The following is a 19,489-nucleotide window of genomic DNA, read 5'->3' on the forward strand; positions in this document are numbered from 1 at the left end:
ACATTTTCATCACCTCAAAAAGAAGCCTCATACCCTTTAGCTGTTACTTCTTCCCATATCTCTGCATTCTCCCCAACCCTGAATAACCACAAATCTACTTTCTGTCCTATAGATTTATATTATGAAATCATGTAATATGTGGTCTTTTGTGACTGGCTTTTTTCACTTAGCATGTTTTCAGGGTTTATCCATATTGTAATGTGTATCATTCCTTTTTATGCCTGAATAATATTCCATTGTATGGATATACCACATTTTGCTTATTCATCAGTTGGACATTGGTTGGTTCCACCTTTTGGCTATTCTGAATAATGCTGCTGTAAATATTCATACAATTTTTTGTGTGGACAGTTTTTATTTCTCTTGAATGTATACCTAGGAAAGGAACTACTGGGTCCTATGGTGACTCTATGTTTAACCATTTGAAGACCTGCCAGACTGTTTCCCAAGGTGGTTGTGCCATCTTACATGCCCACCAGCAGTGTGAGGGTTAGATTCTTAATATTAAGCTAAAATTTACACCCCTTTAACTGCCAACCATAATGCCAGTTCTCTTGTCTCAGGGTGTCCAGAGCACATCTGCTTTTTCTAGAAGACAGCCCGCTTGATCTGATCTTTTGAGTGCTCTCTGATGCTAAATGGCCTCTGCGTTTTCATGGTCCTATGATGTAGTTTTAGATCTTCTCATCAACTCTCTTATGAAAGTCTTCAGTTTGTCTGTAGTCTCTCCCTCTTTTTTTAATTAGAGAATTAGGTACATTTTATTTACTTACTTATGGGTAAATTGTAATCAGAGATAGATGGGAGGTTGTCTTCTCAGTTTCCAGTTGTTCTTTGCTGAGTTAACTGGTAAGAACTCTTAACCTAGTAGTTCTCAACTCTGGCTACACATTAGAATCTTTTGAGTCCCTTAAAAACAAATCCAGGTCTCACTAAAGAGATTCTCATTTATTTCATCTGGGCTGAGGCCCAGGTGATCTCAGTGTGCTTCCTGGGTGGAGAATCCGTGCAGCCACAAGTGGCCACAGGAATGGTTCTAGCCAGGTCTTCTGAGGCACTGCTCACATCCCTGCCATCTGTGCATGGATGTCTACTTTATTGATTCAAAAATACTGTGACAGTTGTAGTCTTTACTGGTGCATAGGGTGCCATCTTTAAGCATCAAACATGTATTTTTCCTGATTTCTACGGAGGTCTTGTTTCCCCTCAGTGTGCTCTGCAGACATTGGCTGGGGCTGTGTTTTGCCTCCCTTTCAGGCCATATGCACTTTCTGGGTGGGATGGCATGCTCCAGCCATTTTAGGGGATTACAAACACCTTTAGGCAGGAGTGGTAGTTGAAAACAGATTTCTCATTAGTGTAATGTCATGACTTCTTGGGCAATACCTTCAAACGCCCCTCCTCCTTCCTAATAACAGGAGCTTAGAATAGTAATAATAATAGTCTATTTTGAGCATTTCCCTTGTTCTAGGTACCGTGAAAAATGCTTTATGTTTATTGTCTTGTAATCTTTTCAACAGTCCTTTTTGTAGATATTGTTGAATAGAAGCTTAAAGAGTAATTTACCCAAAGTCACACACATACTGCTAGTTAAGTGATAAAGTCAGGATTCAAACTTTGGTGTGTTTCTTTGGATTTTTGAACCATAAGACTATTACCTATTCAAAATGATAAATACAATTTTAAAGATACCAAAATGACAAACAGTGGCCTCTCCCTTCCACTCCTAGAGGCAGCTACTGTAGCCAGTCTATGGTGTATCTTTACAGAGATACATGTCTTTGCAAATGCGTATAAACTGTATGTATTTTTCCTTCTCCCTCCTTCCCTCACAATTGGTATTTATTCTGGGCATTGTTCTGCATCTAACTGGGAGGTTGTTTCTTATCCATGCCTATGTAGATGTCTTTCTGTTTTTTAACAGATGAATAGTATTCCATTGTTTCCTCTGTTAATGGACAGTGATATTTCTTTTGATATTACAGACAATGCTGCAGTCAATAACTGCGCACATAGATCATTTTGCATGTGCTTCAGTACAGGGTTTCTCTCCCTCAGCACTGTTGACATTTGGGGCTGGATAATTCTTTGTTGTAGGAGCTGGCCTGTGCCTTAGAGAATGTTTATCACCTCTGTGTCTTCTATGCACGATGCCGGTAGCACCCCCATCCCAAGTTGTGACAACCAAAAATGTCTGCAGATATTACCAGATGTTCCCCAAGGGAGTGAAAAATTGCCCCTGGTTGAGCACCGTTGTTCTCATTTGTCTTGAGGATAAATTTTTAGAAGTAGAATTGCTGGATCTAAGGTTATGTGCGTGTAAAATTCTGATGGCGATTGCTGAGTTGCTCTCCATAGAGGTGGTACCATTTTACACCCCAACTGGCAGTATTTGAGAGTGTTTTCTCATTTTCACCAATACGGTGGTTTATAAAAAATTTTTTGGCATCTCACTATAGTTTTTATTCATACTTCTCTGCTTTACAGCTAACCTTTTTATTGAGCACTTAGCGCTTGCTCGGCAAATGGTATTTTTGGCTTGTGGGTTTTGTGACATGCTGTGACGTGCTGTGAAATGCCTGCCTCCCTATGTAGCCCTTAGTCTTAGTTTGGTACCTAGAACTGAAGACAGTGCTCTGGGTTTCTTCTGATCATAAGGAAATCATACTACGTACCATCTAGTGTGTGACTGGCACTGTGCTCGGTGTGATTTACAAATGCGTTATCCCAGTGTAACCTAAGCATTTGTTTTTAATAAAATGGCGTATCTTCTTCCTTTTGAGTTGGTATGTGGCATCTCTCTGGACACATTCTGGTAGTCAAGGTCCCCTGAAGGAGGATGTGTCACAGAGAGCTGGCTGAAAGGAGTATTTGATTCTGCAGTTGGGAATCATAATAGTCCCTGCCTTGTGATCGGGTCAGATTGGTTTAGATGCCCTGATTTAAGTTTGTAAGTTCCCTCTGTTATTTTCTCTTCCAGGACTCTCTTCTTGTCCTTGTTAACCATCATCAAAGTGTGAAATTATGGCTTTGGGTATGCTTGTTTTTTTAATTCTCGTCTCTAGGCCTGTTTGTTCACCACTACCCACCTAACGCCCAACACAGTGTGTGGCACATGGTGTGCGCCCAGTCAACACCTGCATGGATGAGAACTGAGGAGCCCTGGGAGCCGGGCCACTGGAGGCCTCAAGGCCAGATTTGCCCTTCAGTGGATTGAAGAGTTGAGTTCATTTAGCGATGAGCTCTGTCACATTCCCAGGATGAAGCCATGTTCCCTCCTAAGAGGGTCAGAACTAGTTGGTTCTTATGTTTTTCTCTTGACCATTTGGGTTTTGGGGGGAACTTTGATCCAAATGACCCTCAGTGAGTTTGGCTGAAAGCTGTGGAAGTAAGCAAAGTGAAATCCTCTCCTAACTGAGCAGTTATCTAGAAATTGTGATGTGATTGAGTTCTGATGTGAGCGATTTTCTGGTATTTCCAGAGATAAAATCTGTGTTAAGGAGGCCTAAGACCCAGTTACCTCTGGCTTTAATGACTGCTTTGCTAAGCCAGCAAGATGTTTGGAACCCTGCTTGATAACCACAGTTTACTTGCTTTTTTCTCTCCTTCCAGGATTTTATGTGAGGATTGTTTAGTGTTGGCCAGATAACTTGTTTGGCTAGTTTACTATTCTCTGTTCTGGAGGCCGGTGCTCAGAAACAAGAACTCAAGGGGTGGGGCAGGACAACAAGGGGAAAGTCACTGCCTCTGAGGGGGAAGGAGCAGCTGGGGCCACGGGTTGACAAACTGTTTCTGAAAAGGGTCAGGTAGTAAATAATTTGGCTTTGCAGGCCATGGTCTCTGTCACATCTTTGTTTTTTACAACTGGTTAAAGATGTAAAAACCATTCCTAGGTCATAAGCCTTATAAAAACAGGACATAGCCAGATTTTGGGCCATGGGCCATGGTTTGCCAACCTCTGAGCTAGGTGAAGAAATTAGTTTAATGCTAAACATGTTTAGTTTAATGTTTTTGGGGCTGTGCACCAGAATAACCTTGGGAATTCTCAGTTGATTGTGATCCAAAGAAAAGAGATCTAGGGCCAGCCCCGTGGCTTAGCAGTTAAGTGCGCAGGCTCCGCTGCTGGCGGCCCGGGTTCGGATCCCGGGCGCGCACCGATGCACCGCTTGTCCGGCCATGCTGAGGCCGCGTCCCACATATAGCAACTAGAGGGATGTGCAACTATGACGTACAACTATCTACTGGGGCTTTGGGGAAGAAAAAAAGAGGAGGATTGGCAATAGATGTTAGCTCAGAGCCGGTCTTCCTCAGCAAAAAGAGGAGGATTAACATGGATGTTAGCTCAGGGCTGATCTTCCTCACCAAAAAAAAACAGAAAAGAGATCTGAACGCTGGCATGGGAAGTCAAAGTGACCCTGGTGTCAGTCACTTTGGGTCCATGGAGCTCAAGGTGACCTTGGCCAGAGTGACAGCAGCGGTCCAGTGGGACAGAGGTCTTGCTGCTGCTTTCCCATGGGAGTGCTGGCTGAGGAAGACAGGGATGGAAGAGAGGAGCGGGGGCATGGCCCTCAAGTTAGGCTGGCATTAGATGGGTTTAAGGAACACAGTGACTCAGCATATTACTTTCGTTAAGTCTCAGAAATACATCCAGTTTCCTGAGCCTCTGCTAGGATGTAGTTAGAAGTCTGGCATGTGCCAGTTTGACCAGTTTATAAAAATGAAGGAGCAGGTTTGTACCTTGGATTCTGAGAACACCAGACTCTGTACATGAATCCAGATTTGCTCTGTGGTTTTCTCTGATTGCAAGAGGTCCTGTACAGCAGGCCTGGCGTGAAGGAAGCGTTCATTTATTTCAAGGTGGTTTGGGAGATAGGAGGGCACAGACAGTAAAGAGCGTGGACTGTGAGACAGGTGCGCTTGTCCAGATTCCCACTCTACCACCCACTAGCTGTGTGATCCTGGGTAACCTGCTAATCCTCTGAGCCCAGTTCCCTTCCCTGTAAATAGCGGTGATAATGATCACTCCACCATGGGGTTATGAGAATGAAGTGAGGATCGTATATGTAAAATGCTTATTCTCTTAGCTCAGGGTCTGTAGTGTTAGCATTCAGTAAATGTTAGCAATAATAATGATAATGTGGAAGTGAAGGATCAGAAACAGGAAATAGTACTTGTGACTCAGTGCTACTGAAATATCATGTCTTTAATTTAATCGCTAGATGTGTGGGAATGTAATGGGGCCAGTACTGGATTAGGAGTCAGAAGAACTGGATCTGTGTCTGCCTGGCTCCGTTTCCTAATTGGTAAATAAAAATAATATGTGTTGACAGCTTGTGAGATACTACGTGAAAGGGCATTGAGTTCTATAAAGCAGTGGACAAAGTTGGAGGTGAAGTCAGTAACCTGTTCACTTGCTCAGTTTCGTGAACTTCTGAGTGTATTGGAACAGAGCCAGAAGGTGATTAGTGTGGAGCCAGAATGTTTGCCAGAGAGGCTTCACAGGATGCTCCCAGTTCAGGACTTGTGTTGGTAACTGGTATTAGGAATGAGTAATATAAAATTGGAATACTTTTGTAAGATATTTGAAATAGTGGAATATTAAAAATGAGTGGCCATAGTAAGTGAAAGAAGCCAATCTGAAAAAACTATACACTGCATGATTCCAACTATATGACGTTCTGGAAACGCAAAGCTATGGAGACAGTAAAAAGATCAGTGATTGTCAGGGGTTGGGGTCAGGGAGGGATGAATAATTGGAGCACAGAGGATTTTTAGGGCAGTGAGAATACTCTGTGTGATATTATGAAGATGGATACTTGTTATTATACATTTGTCCAAACCCACAGAAGGTACAATACCAAGAGCAAACCCTAATGCAAACTATGGACTTTGGGTAATTATGATAACGTAGGTTCATCAGTTGTAACAAATGTACCCCTCTGGTGGGGGATGTTGATAATGGGGGAGGCTATGCGTGTATAGGGCAGAGGGTGTATGGGAAATCTCTGTACCTTCCTCTTAATTTTGCTGTGACCCCAAAACTGCTCTTAAAAAAATAGTCTTAAAAAAAATGAAAAGAGTGGCCAGTGTGGGGAGATAGGCTGGAGGAGTTTAATCTCTATGTAGAAAATGTGATAATACCTCGTAAAATTAAAACTGTATATTTTTTTGCCCTGCAATTCCATTTCTAGGAATTTATCCTGAGAATGTATTTGCATGTGCGTTTTGTGCGCTAAATCCTGTGTACGCACATTATTTATAACAACAAAAATGTGGAAGCACTTGTGTCCAACCTCAGGAAACCAGTTAAGCAATCCTAGTACATTCGTACAGGTGAAAACTATGCACCAGTAAGAGTGAGGGAGCTCTGTATTTGCTGATGGAACCCTCTTCCAAGATGTGTTAAGTGAAAGAAACGGAAAGCTAGGTGAAGAACGATGTTCGTAGTATGCCATCATCACTGTTGCCAGCTGAGGGTAGTAGAAAAAGGTCAATTCTGATGTGCTTGTATAAGCATAGACTATCTCGGGAAGAATAGGAAGCTGGTAACATGCTGGCACCTCTGGATAAGAGCTCTGGGTAGCTGGGGGACAGGTAGGAGAGGAATTGACTTTTCACCGTATACCCTCTTAATCTTTTGAAATGTGTCTTATTTCCATATATTCTCTATTCAAAAAGTTTGGCCACAGATTGAAGTTGAAAACTGTATGAAACTATATGAAACATCTGTGTATTTTCCTCCCACATGCGTGTCTGCCACCTCTTGCTCTGCGCAGTCCCCTTGACCTTGATGACTTGAGAAGCTGACACTGACCCTAGGCTTACCCTGAAACAGTCCCCACCCCCAAAGCATATTGGCGTTTCTCCTCTTGATTTGTGTGACTGACGATGTTTCTCTTTCCACCCCCAGCTTTGGCAGCATGTGAGCAACGTCTTGCCAAGAACCCAGGTCACCACTGAGAAGGGAGCCTTAGGGAGAATATCCAGAGGAAACCAATGCCAGACGCATCTGGAATTACAGTCACCACGGCAGCATGAGACATTCTGTGCCAGCATCTGTGTCCTGCTGGCAAAGACTGTAGCTCTCCAGGCAGGAGGGTCCTGGAAGCAGCAAGCGCCAGGAGCCTCTAGAGAAAGAATGGGGACAGATATGAACTCTCTACAATGAACACATTTTCAGCTTATGAAGGAATTTTGAGTAAAACAGTTATTTGATTTCCACATATTGAAGTTCAGTAGCCTTCTGTGTGAAGTGCCAGCAGTCGCCCCTTCACGGGAGTTATTGGGATTTTTCTGGCACCAAGTTGAACTCTTCTTCATACTTCTGGCAGTGACAGATCTTCAGGACAGATTTATCTGCTAAATGCTTTTGGGCAGGAAAAAAAGTAAAACTTCTGGAAGCAGTGTAAGGGTAGCAGGGCAGAGATCCCTCCTTCACGGCTCACTTTGACAGAAACTCGGCCCGGACTCAGGTGCTTGTATTGGCAATTGATTCTGCCTCGTTCACCTCCAAGTCCATCTGTTCTGGAGAGATCTGGCGTTTTTGGGCTGCCTCCTGTGGCCCTTCTTACTGTCCTTCTACTCGCAAGCTTTCTATTCAGGCAGTCAAATGGTGTGAACTTTGGAATGGAGTTTGTTATCCTCTGGGGACTTGCTCCCTTTCGCGGGCTGCTGCTGTCTGAGAGGACTGTCTGAAGGCCGTGGTCTGTTCTTGGGGAGGAGGGCACTGGCCTTGCCTGGATCCTCCATCATGTTCCTGTTGCTGCCTTTTGATAGCCTGATTGTCAACCTTCTGGGCATCTCCTTGACTGTCCTCTTCACCCTCCTTCTCGTTTTCATCATAGTCCCTGCCATTTTTGGAGTCTCCTTTGGTATCCGCAAGCTCTACATGAAAACTTTGTTAAAAATCTTTGCGGTGAGTTGTGCTGTTTACAAATGGTTCCTTCACAGAGGAGGGAAGATGTGCCGTCAGCAAAAAGAGTTGTTCTTACCTGGTTGATTATTATCTCTGTATTAATATGGAGAAATAAGGGGGAATGGGAAATGGCATTTGAGTAAAAAGAATAGCTAAATGTGTACATGTGAAAGCCCTGAGCAATCTTTCTTTTTGAGCTCAGGTACTTGTATGTTTGATTCATCTGCGCAAAGGAGCCTGTTCATGACTCCACACCTGGCCTGTTGATTTCAAAGAGAAGGGCTTAGAATTAAGGAAAAAAATCACTGCCAGAGTCTGCCTCCTCTTATGTAACAGATACTAAAACACAAAGCCGCTGCTGACATTTTCCCTCGGTGATCAGTATAAGAGACTCTCGTCGTTCTCTCTCTCATATATTTATCAAATAGGTTCTTGCATTCAGACAAAAAGAATTAACAGAAAAGGGCATTTTATGAATTGTTTTATTTTCTTAAAGATAGGGGAGAAGGATATTAAATTTCTTTTTTTTTTTTTTTCCTATGAGGAAGATCAGCCCTCAGCTAACATTCATGCCAATCCTCCTCTTTTTGCTGAGGAAGACCGGCCCTGAGCTAACATCTATTGCCAATCCTCCTTTTTTTTTTTTTACCCCTTTTTCTCTCCAAAGACCCAGTGGATAGTTGTATATCATAGTTGCACATCCTTCTAGTGGCTGTATGTGGGACACTGCCTCAGCATGGCCAGACAAGCGGTGCGCGCCCAGATCTGAACCCGGGCGCCAGTGGCGGAGCACGCACACTTAACCACTAAGCCACAAGGCCAGCCCCCATAAATTTCTTAACATGTGTCAGAACTAAACTGGTTATACCACTGAAGAGAACTGGTTACAATGTAAAGGGAATGGGGTAGAAGTGATAGTTCCTGGGGGTTGATCTATGCCGCAAGACTTTAAATATCTATTCAAAGATTTGGTAATTTGTTGGCAATATCCTTTTCAGTGGTCACCAAATCTTCAGGTGTTCTTTTCCACAACTGAGACCATGTATAATTTGAGAAATGCACTCATAATAGTAAAAATAATACAGTATTATTTGTTCATATAGTGTCTGTGGTTTCAGAATAATTTCATTCATTTTCCTTTGGTTCCTTATAATTCTGCAGTGAACAGGGTATCTGCATTTTATCAGTGAAGAAATAGAGACTCAGAAAGATTAAGTGAGGTATATGAAATGTTACATTATAATGGGAAATATTTTTTATGTATGTTATTGAATCTTGGGTTTTAGTATTTAATATTCCTATAAGAATATGATTTTTTTCACATTTTAAAAAATTGAGGTGAAATTGACATATTAAATTAACCATTTTAAAGTGAAGAATTTAGTGGATTGATTATATTCGCAGTGTTGTATAACCCCACCTCTATCTCGTTCCACAACTTTTTCATCACTCCAAAAGGCAACTCCATACTCATTAAGCAGTTGCCCCCCGTTTTCCCCTCCCCTGGCAACCACGAGTCTATCTTCTGTCTCTGGATTTACCTCTTCTGGATATTTTATATTAATAGAATCGTGTAAAATGTGCTCTTTTGTGACTGATTGGCTTCTTTCATTTAGCATAATGTTTTTGAGATTCATCCATGGTGTAATGTTTTAGTACTTTGTTTTTTATGGCTTAATAGTATTCCAGTGTGTGTCTCTACCATAATTTGCTCGTCCATTCATGCATTGATGGGCAGCTTCGACCTTCTGGCTGAACTCAATAGTGCTGCTAAGGTGCATGTACTTGTTTGAGTACCTGTTTTCAGTGATATGATTTTTGAGCACTACTTGTGTCTCTGGGGTTATCTAGTTCCTTGCTACTGGGAGAGTGGTCCAGAGACCAGCAGCATGAGTATCACCTAAGAGCTGGTTAGAAATGGAGGTCTCAGGCCCACTTCAGGCCTACTGAATTAGAATTTACATTTCAACAAGATCCAGGTAATTCATAGGCACATTAAAGTTTGAGAAGTGGTAATCTAGTCAGGCTTTGGACTGGCTGCTTTACTAATGTATAGTATTTTAATTAATCAGGAAATGTAATTCTCTTAAATTTCAGTCCAAGAAAATCTTCAGTAGATCCCAGGGTTCCTGTGGACCATATAGCTTACTACCCCTGCCCTTTTGCCACTATGAAAAACGTATGCCAGTATAGAGTCAGTAGAACAGCTGATAAACTTTTAGGAGACAACCGTGAGGGATATCTAGCTTTCGTTCAAGTTTATAAGCAAGTGATTAATTCATAGACTTACGGAAATCCTTATTTTTATTTTAAATTTTTTTACTGATGTCATAATAGTTTATAACATGGTGAAGTTTTAGTTGTACATTATTGTTTGTGAGTCACTGTATGAATGCATCCCTTCCCCCCTTGTGCACACTCCCCCAACCCCCCTTGCCCCTCATAACCACCAAACAGTTCTCTCTGTGTGTTGGTTTATATTCCACATATGAGAGAGGTCATACAGTGTTTGTCTTTCTCTCTCTGGATTATTTTGCTTAACATAATACCCTCTAGGTCCTAACATAATACCCTCTAGGTCCATCCATGTTCTTGCAAATGGGACAATTTTGTCTTTTTTATGGCTGAGTAGTATTCCATTGTGTATATATACCACATTTTCTTGATCCAGTCATCAGTCAAGGGACACTTGGGTTGCTGCCACGTCTTGGCTATAGTGAATAATGCTGCAGTGAACATAGGGGTGCATAAGCCTGTTTGGATTATTGATTTCAGGTTCGTTGGATAGATACCCAGTAGAGGGACAGCTGGGTTGTGTGGTATTTCTATTTTTAACTTTTTGAGGCATCTCCATACTGTTTTCCGTAGAGGCTGCACTAGTTTGCATTCCCACCAGCAATGAATTAGGGTTCCCGTTTCTCCACATCCTCTCCAACATTTGTTTTTTGTGGTGATTATAGCCATTCTAACGGGTGTAAGGTGATATCTTAGTGTAGTTTTGATTTGCAGGAAATCCTTATTTTTAAAACATAGAAATAGGAGTTGTCAGCCTGGGGTTCTTCTGTTGAGGCTAAAATTTTTTAACTTAGATCGCTTTGGGTAGGACAGAAGGCCTAGAATCCATGTATAGTCCCTACTCTATTTTGAAAATGCCCCCCAAAATTAATAAAGTTCATAGCCAAGTAAATCCTCCTTATTGTGACTATATTTTTAAATGTACATTCTTGTGACTTTTAATGTAGATTATAATTATGCAATGGAGAGTTTGTTAAATATGTATTGTTGGGTCAGTCCATGGGACAGGTGTCTTGAACTGTCAGACTCTTTGCTGACCACGTATTGAAAATCACTGGTTTGAGGCACAGTGGTTTAGAAGTGGTACCAGAAGTAATGTGTGTATATATGTATATACCCATTTGTGACCTCAAGATTTGGAATTTCAAGAACTAGATTTGCACCTCCTATTTCCTAGAGGCCTGTGTCAGGCACTTAGAGGGTTCTGGGTACCCTGTGGCTCCTGTCCTGTTGAGCTTCATGGATAATTACAACTTGGCTGTGAGCTAGAGTAAGGGGTGGGCTAGAAGGGACTGATAGATAGCAGCAGGGGCATAGGGTGGGTCTACAACAGGGTACAGTCTTTTCTCACCCTCTGCAAAGGCTTATTGCTCTGAGTTGATCTTAATGGAAAGAAAGAACTGAATGTGATTTTTATCAGTGGTAGTATTAGATACAAGTTGGATTTGGCCAAACTGGTTTTAGATCTTGGGAAGTACACATCTGTGTGTACATCTAGAATATACCGATACTTGTGGGTGTTTTTTAATAGAGGAGAGACCTTTATTTTGCTTTTTTCAGCCTCTTCATCCCTTCCTAAATTGGGATGATATATATAATTTCAAGATGGAGGGAAGCTCATAGATCATCTTAATTCTGTGGGTCTCCCCTGCTAACTACACATTTGAATCACCTGGGGAAGCATTTTAAAAGTACTTATGTGAGAGCACTAGAATCTCCCCAGAAATTCTGATTTAATTGATTTGGGTGGGCATTTTTTAAGACTTTAAGTGATTCTGACATAAGCCATCAAAAGGTAGAGTGTGGTTCACCTCCTCTTGAATGGGGACCTGCCTTAGTGACTCATTTCTAAATAGAATGTGGTGGAATGTCACGCTGTGTGACATGTGAGATTAGGTTAGAAACAGCAATGTAACTTCCATCTGACTCTTGAGATGCCTCCCTCTGGAACCCAGCCACCATGTTGTGAGGAAGCCTAGGCCACGTGTGGGTGTTCTGCTCACAGCCCCTGGAAGGCTCTGACAACCAGCATCAACTGCCACACACAGGAATGAGCAAGCCTACAGAGGATTCCAGCCCTCCTTCACCAGGGTGAAGGAGTCCAGTTCACTGAGCAGCCATTCCTTCACAGGTGGCTCCCAGCTAGCCCCCAGGTTCCTCCGCCTCTGCTCTTTCCCTGCTCTTGACTTTGGGCAGTTCTTTCCTAGACACAGAAGCACTTAGTAATGTACCTGAAGTTTGAAAAAGTAAAGCTAGAAGTAAAAGCAGGAGGGCAAGGGATGTTTGTCACAGAGCTTTGTCACAGAGCTTGGAGATGTAGAGTCTCTTTTAACCAGTACCCTTCCACGTAAAACCAGAAAACCACAGCCATCTCGAATTTTGCATAGTAAAGCAGTCCTCACAGACCTAAATTCTAGTGCTCAAGGGGCCTGACATCATATATTCCTGCCTATTGCAATCTAAGTGTAAGAATTGTCAGGTCAGAACCACATCTTGCTGCTTTTGACTATGCATACAATACCAACAGAGTCTTGGCCAAAATGGAAAACACTAAACTCTGGTTGAGGGACCTGTGTGCCAGGCCTGTTGTCAACTCTCTTGTCCCTTATTCACCTCTTCCCTGGATGGAATTCACTTTCCTCCATTTTAGGAGTTATGTATATATACATTTTCTTCTAGAAGAGATCATCCGTACATAGAGCTGGAAGACATAGGTGGCTAAATATCTGAAATATAGAACATGAGTTAGGTGTGTTTCCTTGCCTTAGACCTTGCCTTGCCTTTGAGTGGGAGCCGTCTGTTTTTTCTAGACAGTGGCGTTTGACCAGATGAGGTCAGATCACTGATTAAACTCGTGTCCGACCTGGTTTTGGCTCTGCTAGACCAGGCGGAGTAGTCTTACTAATACTTCAGGCTCTACCAGCAGAATCCACAAATGCTTCAGGCCATGTGGATTTTGCTGCGTCATGGAGTAAGAGTTCTTTCCCGCCTTGCATAACCGTGGAAACAGGTTTGAAAAGACACTTTAAGATATCTGTTCTGGGCCGGCCCCGTGGCTTAGTGGTTAAGTGTGCGTGCTCCGCTGCTGGCGGCCCAGGTTCGGATCCCGGGCGCGCACCGACGCACCGCTTGTCCGGCCATGCTGAGGCCGCGTCCCCCATACAGCAACTAGAAGGATGTGCAACTATGACATACAACTATCTACTGGGGCTTTGGGGAAAAAAAAGGAGGAGGATTGGCAATAGATGTTAGCTCAGAGCCGGTCTTCCTCAGCAAAAAGAGGATTAGCATGGATGTTAGCTCAGGGCTGATCTTCCTCACAAAAAAAAATGATATCTGTTCTGTTTCTTTGACTCCTCATGGACATAACTTTGTGTGCAGTGATAACGCCTTCCAGTAGAGAGTAAGTGGGCTCATGTTTCCACCCTCCTGATTTGGTAAAGGGAGAGACCCAGCCTCTGACCCTCTTACTCTAGTTAAGAGGGTTTTAATGAAGGAAGGGAGGCCCTAGGAAGAGCCTCTCTTTTGTAGATCTCTTCTCAAGCCCATTATTATTTCAATAATAATGAGGACAAAGCGTTTTGCAGTTTCCCAAGTTCTGTCACATGTGATCTCACTGCCTCCATGACGTAGGAGGTCGACGTACCATTCTGTTTTGTAGATAGAAAAGAGTGCTGGAATGAGCTGCTTAAGGAACATAGCATAAGTGTCAAACTTGGGATTTGAACCTAGATTGTTTTTATCTCCAAATAGTGTTTTTTTGTTTTGTTTTGTTTTTTTAACACTAAGCCACTCCCAAGCCTTTCTATGTTAGGGTGTGAAGTTCTCCTGTTAAAAGGTTACTCAGAGGGTGAATGGGCAATCCAGACATAAATATTATATAAATCCTTTATCTACTTGAAAACTGAAATTGTTGCTTTCTTGGAATAATTTGGGAGGTAGGCAGCATAGTAGCTTAAAGGATGCTTGATTTTGTGGTTTGTGAATAGCGACTGTTTGGCAATAAAGAAGGAACATGTGAGGTCTGTGCACTTTTGGCTGGTGAGTTCCTTAAGGAGCTGGGAGACAGATTTAGGCAGTGAGAAGCAGGCCCAAGAAACTTACCAAGCTCCTTAGTTTCCAGCTCTTTCCTGTCGGTGACTTAACTTGGTCCTACTTATCAAGGAGGGGCGTGCTCTAGGAGGAGAGGGCTTTGAGTCTCCCTTTAGAATGGATGCTCTCTGGGCTGCAGTCTGCTCTGAGCTGATGGGCTTGAGGCTTTCACAGAATGGAAATGGAGGTGTTGACTGAATGACAAGGGTCTCATTCTTGTTGGTTGCCGTTTCTCCCCCACAGTGGGCTACTTTGAGAATGGAGAGGGGAGCCAAGGAGAAGAACCATCAGCTTTACAAGCCCTATACCAATGGTAAGACTGGGACTGGATGCTTGTCCTGAGAGGCCCTTTGAAATGTGTTCCTGAGTGCTTTTAATTCCACACCTGCTCTTCACCATATAAAAGTAGGATATGTCCTCTGAATATTTTTAGCGTGCTTTCTCCCAGTGTGCTGCTTAACAGGGTTGTTCTCTTTTGCAGGAATCATTGCAAAAGATCCCACTTCACTAGAAGAAGAGATCAAAGAAATTCGTCGAAGTGGTAGTAGTAAGGCTCTGGATAATACTCCAGAGTTTGAGCTCTCCGACATTTTCTACTTTTGCCGGAAAGGAATGGAGACCATTATGGATGATGAGGTGACGAAGAGGTTCTCAGCAGAGGAGCTGGAGTCCTGGAACCTGCTGAGCAGAACCAATTACAACTTCCAGTATATCAGCCTCCGGCTCACTGTGTTATGGGGGTTAGGAGTGCTGATTCGGTATTGCTTCCTTCTGCCACTCAGGTGAGGGCAGGACCTGATGGGGACAAAGACTAGAGCTGCTGCTGCCTAAGCCTGATGCAGGGTCTCCTAACCTCTGTCTCCCTCCTTGGTTTTCCTGTTTTAGCAAGGATAGTGTGATTCTTTCACTGGCCAAGTCCGTCTGACTCTTGGAAGGGTACACTGCTGGTTTTCCTTTAAAGGCCCTTGGAGTCTCTGCATATCAGACAGAAATAGTGGGGTTTCTTAAAGACAAATTGCTTGTCTAGGTGAACTAAACATAGGGACAGGGAACACGATGTCCTTTCTGGCCACTCCTCCTGGGCACAGCTCATTCTTTCCTATAGCTTGCCTCTACTACAGAGGCAATATTGATCTCTCAGTTTTTCTGTACTGTGTGCTATTCTGAGTATGTCTTGCCAGTTGCTGGTACCTTTAGGCTCTCCTTCCTGTTGCTTCACAGAGAAGCTGTGCTTCTGCCAGGGTTTGAAGCCAAAGGGAAGGGCAAGACGGCAGGGCAGCAAGTGCCTAAGGGCAGAACAGCCAGCGTGAGGATTTTCCATCATTTTGGCTGCCTGATGCCTGAGGAGATAGTGTCAGTTGAGAGAGCCAGATCCATAGTTCACTGTCAGTTTGGAATCAGAATGATCTCTGGGTCTGATAGGCCTGCTCGCATTTCTCAATGGAGCTCTTATCTAGGTCCTGAGTGATGAGATCTTGGGAGTGGTTTTCATGATGCCCACTTTCATTTTCACACATTCAGTTCTATACTTGGTGTGAGGATTTATATGCTGTGTTTTAACTCGTCTTCTTATTACAGGATAGCTCTTGCTTTCACGGGGATTAGCCTTCTGGTGGTGGGCACAACCATGGTGGGATACTTGCCACATGGGAGGTGAGTCGAGTGCGGGTGTTCATGTTTGAAGGGTACTGGTTCTGGGCTTGGTGGCTCCGATATTGAAGGCCAGTCTGCTGCACTGGGTACAGCCAAATCCACAGAACCTTAGGTAGGCAAAATAACCCAATGATAACAGTGGCATCAGCATTCGAGTCTTTTACTTTTTTACTGATCTTGATCTATGACTGTGTTCTTTTTGCCCTCCAGCCCTCACAGTCTTCCCATTTTAAAGACAAAAGGGAGAACCCCCAAAACTGGAGAGTCCAGGGCAAGCAGATTTTATAGCTTCTTTAGTTTTGAGCATTCTGCTGTGTTGAGAAATTGGCAAGTGGATAAGAAATATAGGTAGGGCTTTTTTGTTTGTTTTTTTTTAAGATAGATCTGCTCCTTCTGGGAAGTTCTGGGGCTAGCACACCTCTCTTCTGCCCTGGCTGGTGAGGAGGGTTGACTCTCTGGGCTTCACCCTGCCTCTGGGGTTGACAGGAAGGAAGGAGATCTAGGAGACTTAACCTGCACTGGTAATTCTAGGGCTGTGAGTTCTGAGCCCATTAACTTAGGTGAATGTAGGCAATTCTCATCGTTTCTTTGTTTCCTCATATGTAGACATAAAGATGCTAATTCACTACGGGGTTTTTCCGTATACAGTAATATTTATAAAAATACTTTGCAGTCATAAAGGACTATAGGCAGTGATAGTTAAATTGTTGGAGTCAGCAACTTCTCTTGTCTTCTTATATGTAAAATAAACACAAAAATCTGTGTCTTGTTGTTGCAGGTTTAAGGAGTTCCTGAGTAAACATGTTCACTTAATGTGCTATCGGATCTGCGTGCGAGCCCTGACAGCCATCATTACCTACCACGACAGGTGAGGTCACTGTACCATTGGAGGGAAATGGTGCTGGCAAAACCCGACCCGACTCGAGCTGGCCGGCCAGCAGGGCTCCTCTGAGTGTTCAGTAGAGCTGACGGAGCTGCTGGGGTGAGGGATGAGAGCCAAGTAGATGGCTTCCCACTAACTTTTGTTGTTGCTTTGCATACATTTTAAACACAGGAAAAACAGGCCTAGAAACGGTGGCATCTGTGTGGCCAATCACACCTCTCCTATTGACGTCATCATTTTGGCTAGTGATGGCTATTATGCCATGGTAAGACCTTCTGTTGGTTTCTTGGGGCAGGACTTCTTACTTTAGACTGTGAGGGCTGGGGGGCTCTGGACCCTTCACAGACCTCCTTCTAGGGTATAACTAGGTAGACGTATTTTTTATACATTTGTATGTATACATTTATATATTATATATGTATACATTTATATGTCTACCCAACCTAGGTTGTCACCTTCGTTTCTGTTGCTTTTGGGGACTCCTTGGGCCTTTGGTAGGAGATGTTCTGAGCAGAGTCACTGAGAGTGTGGTTGGAGATCAGAGTTTGGACATTTAGGTGGACCATGGAAAGAGGTGAAGGGTGGGGAGGGAGGATGTGGAAAGACTGAATTAGGGGCATTGCAGAATCTGCCCAGGGAGGGCATTGTTACACAAGGTATTGCTCACCTTCAGTATTTCCTCTTAGAGTTTTCAGGTCTGTTCTTAATTACACATCTCAGGTATCACTGATTAAAAGGAGAAATTTAAGATTCAGGTAGTCTGATAGTGGTTTCTTAATAGAAACCTGTGGTTATCAATAGACTGTTAGAGGGTGAGAGGTTGGGGTACTTGTCTTGTGGGATCTGGGGCTTCCTCATCAGAGTTGGGGATTTGTGCCGGGATAGCTTCACCACCAGTTGTTCCTGTGTCTGCGCTTAGGTGGGTCAAGTGCACGGGGGACTCATGGGTGTGATTCAGAGAGCCATGGTGAAGGCCTGCCCTCACGTCTGGTTTGAGCGTTCAGAAGTGAAGGATCGCCACCTGGTGGCTAAAAGGTAAACCAGCAAGATGCTGCTGTTCTGGATGACCAGTTAGAGAGAAAGTATGCATTTTAGGGCTAGTGATCCCTCCACAGTGGAATTATAGCATCTTCTACACGGAGCCTATACTGCTTTCATAATAAAGTTTTAAACATGGAATATAAAAATAACCCTAGTATTATTTACCAAGTTGGTAAGGTTTCTTAACCTTTTTATTCCTTTACTCATTGTAATAAATGACATATGAACTTTTCATGCTATTTGGAATCTCAGAATGAGTTCCTTTATCACAAATAAAAGCAAACTTAAGGCAATGAAACAAAGTCCTGCTCTGTTTTCAAGCCTGAAGAAAAGATCAGTCTAGTATGAATGGGGGCAAGAGCTTTGCAGTAAATGGAGAGGCATCAGGACGCAGCTGAGACCATCTCCACTGGGGACAGATGAACCCGCTGCTAAATTCCCTCTGCTGCATCTCTCGGGACAGCGTTAGCCAGGTGGACTGTAGGTCCACCCAGCGCGCCTGTCGGGAAGTTCGGTACAGGCGTTGATTGAGGGCGCTCTTGGCAGGGCCCTGTGGCAGGCGTGTCCTTTGGGTAGTCCCCAGGCTGAACAGTGTCCTCTGTGCATAGACTGTGATACTTAATTCAACAGTTTTATGAATTAAATAGTAATCTGATTTTCCCTGTCTTGGTAAGTTTTGTCTTTATGAGATGAAGATTGTGGGCTTATGAAAGATAGGGTCATATTTGTTAACTTTTCTATACCATCTGGTATCACATCTATGTAGGTTATCCATAAATGCATTTTGATGATGATGCACGTAAGGCTGTCTGACCCTTCGTTTTACTTTTCTCTCCTGAAGACTGACTGAGCACGTGCAGGATAAAAGCAAGCTGCCCATCCTCATCTTCCCAGAGGGTAAGAAGGCTGCTCACCACAGGAGGCTTCTGTGTGGGGAGGCCCTGCAGGCTCAGGGCTGTGCTATGGCCTCGGAGCCAAGTCTCAACCTTTGTTGGGCTGTTTTCACTGACTAATGCTAGGTCCCCTTTAAGTTGGTTGTGGGACTAGAACCTCAGGGGAATTCAGGATTTGGACTAAGAGTGCCATAGTGTGAACTTCCCCAGTGCAGAAATCCCATCTCTATATTGTCGTCAGGGTCTCTCAGCTTCTCACAGAGTTTTTACTGAGACCTCCCAAGTCTGCTCAGTGTCTCTGGCTGTTATCTGGGATGGTGTATGTGACTCAGGGAAATAGTCCTATTATCAGAGAATGGGAAGCAATACAGTATTTTGCTCATCTCTTTTTTAAGTGTTAATTTATAAGCTAGGGAGATGACAGATTTATCCTGTTTGAAGAGCCATTAGAAGAATTTTTATTATTATATTTCGTCCTTAAACTCTTAGTCTCTGGGGTAAAGGACCAAAAGAAATAGCATTTTACTCTCTGCTGCATTTTAGGAACCTGCATCAATAATACATCGGTGATGATGTTCAAAAAGGGAAGTTTTGAAATTGGAGCCACAGTTTACCCTGTTGCTATCAAGGTACGTGACCTCTGAGGGTCATTACCACAGCTGCCATGGATGGGACGCAGCAGGAGGAGGTGGAGGAGGGAGCAGTGAGCGGGTTGAT

At 43.3% G+C, this 19,489-nt stretch overlaps 1 protein-coding gene across 4 annotated transcripts in view; it reads left to right on the forward strand.

Moving 5' to 3' along the window:
* Window positions 1-19,489, forward strand: part of GPAT4 (glycerol-3-phosphate acyltransferase 4) — a 35,804-nt gene that overhangs the window by 6,828 nt on the left and 9,487 nt on the right. For 2 of the 4 annotated variants that reach the window (XR_009216060.1, XM_058525282.1), the window contains exons 2-10: window positions 6,911-7,915; window positions 14,546-14,615; window positions 14,784-15,084; window positions 15,881-15,955; window positions 16,734-16,823; window positions 17,010-17,103; window positions 17,758-17,873; window positions 18,721-18,776; window positions 19,316-19,401. Coding sequence is in view for 3 of the 4 variants with exons in the window: in XM_058525282.1 (XP_058381265.1) it covers window positions 7,751-7,915; window positions 14,546-14,615; window positions 14,784-15,084; window positions 15,881-15,955; window positions 16,734-16,823; window positions 17,010-17,103; window positions 17,758-17,873; window positions 18,721-18,776; window positions 19,316-19,401 (1,053 nt within the window). In the remaining variant the exon portion in view is untranslated. The other 2 variants (XM_058525283.1, XM_058525285.1) reach the window with 2 other exon arrangements.

Source organism: Diceros bicornis, chromosome 29 (assembly GCF_020826845.1).
Source record: "Diceros bicornis minor isolate mBicDic1 chromosome 29, mDicBic1.mat.cur, whole genome shotgun sequence".
Classification (NCBI taxonomy): Eukaryota; Metazoa; Chordata; class Mammalia; order Perissodactyla; family Rhinocerotidae; genus Diceros; species Diceros bicornis.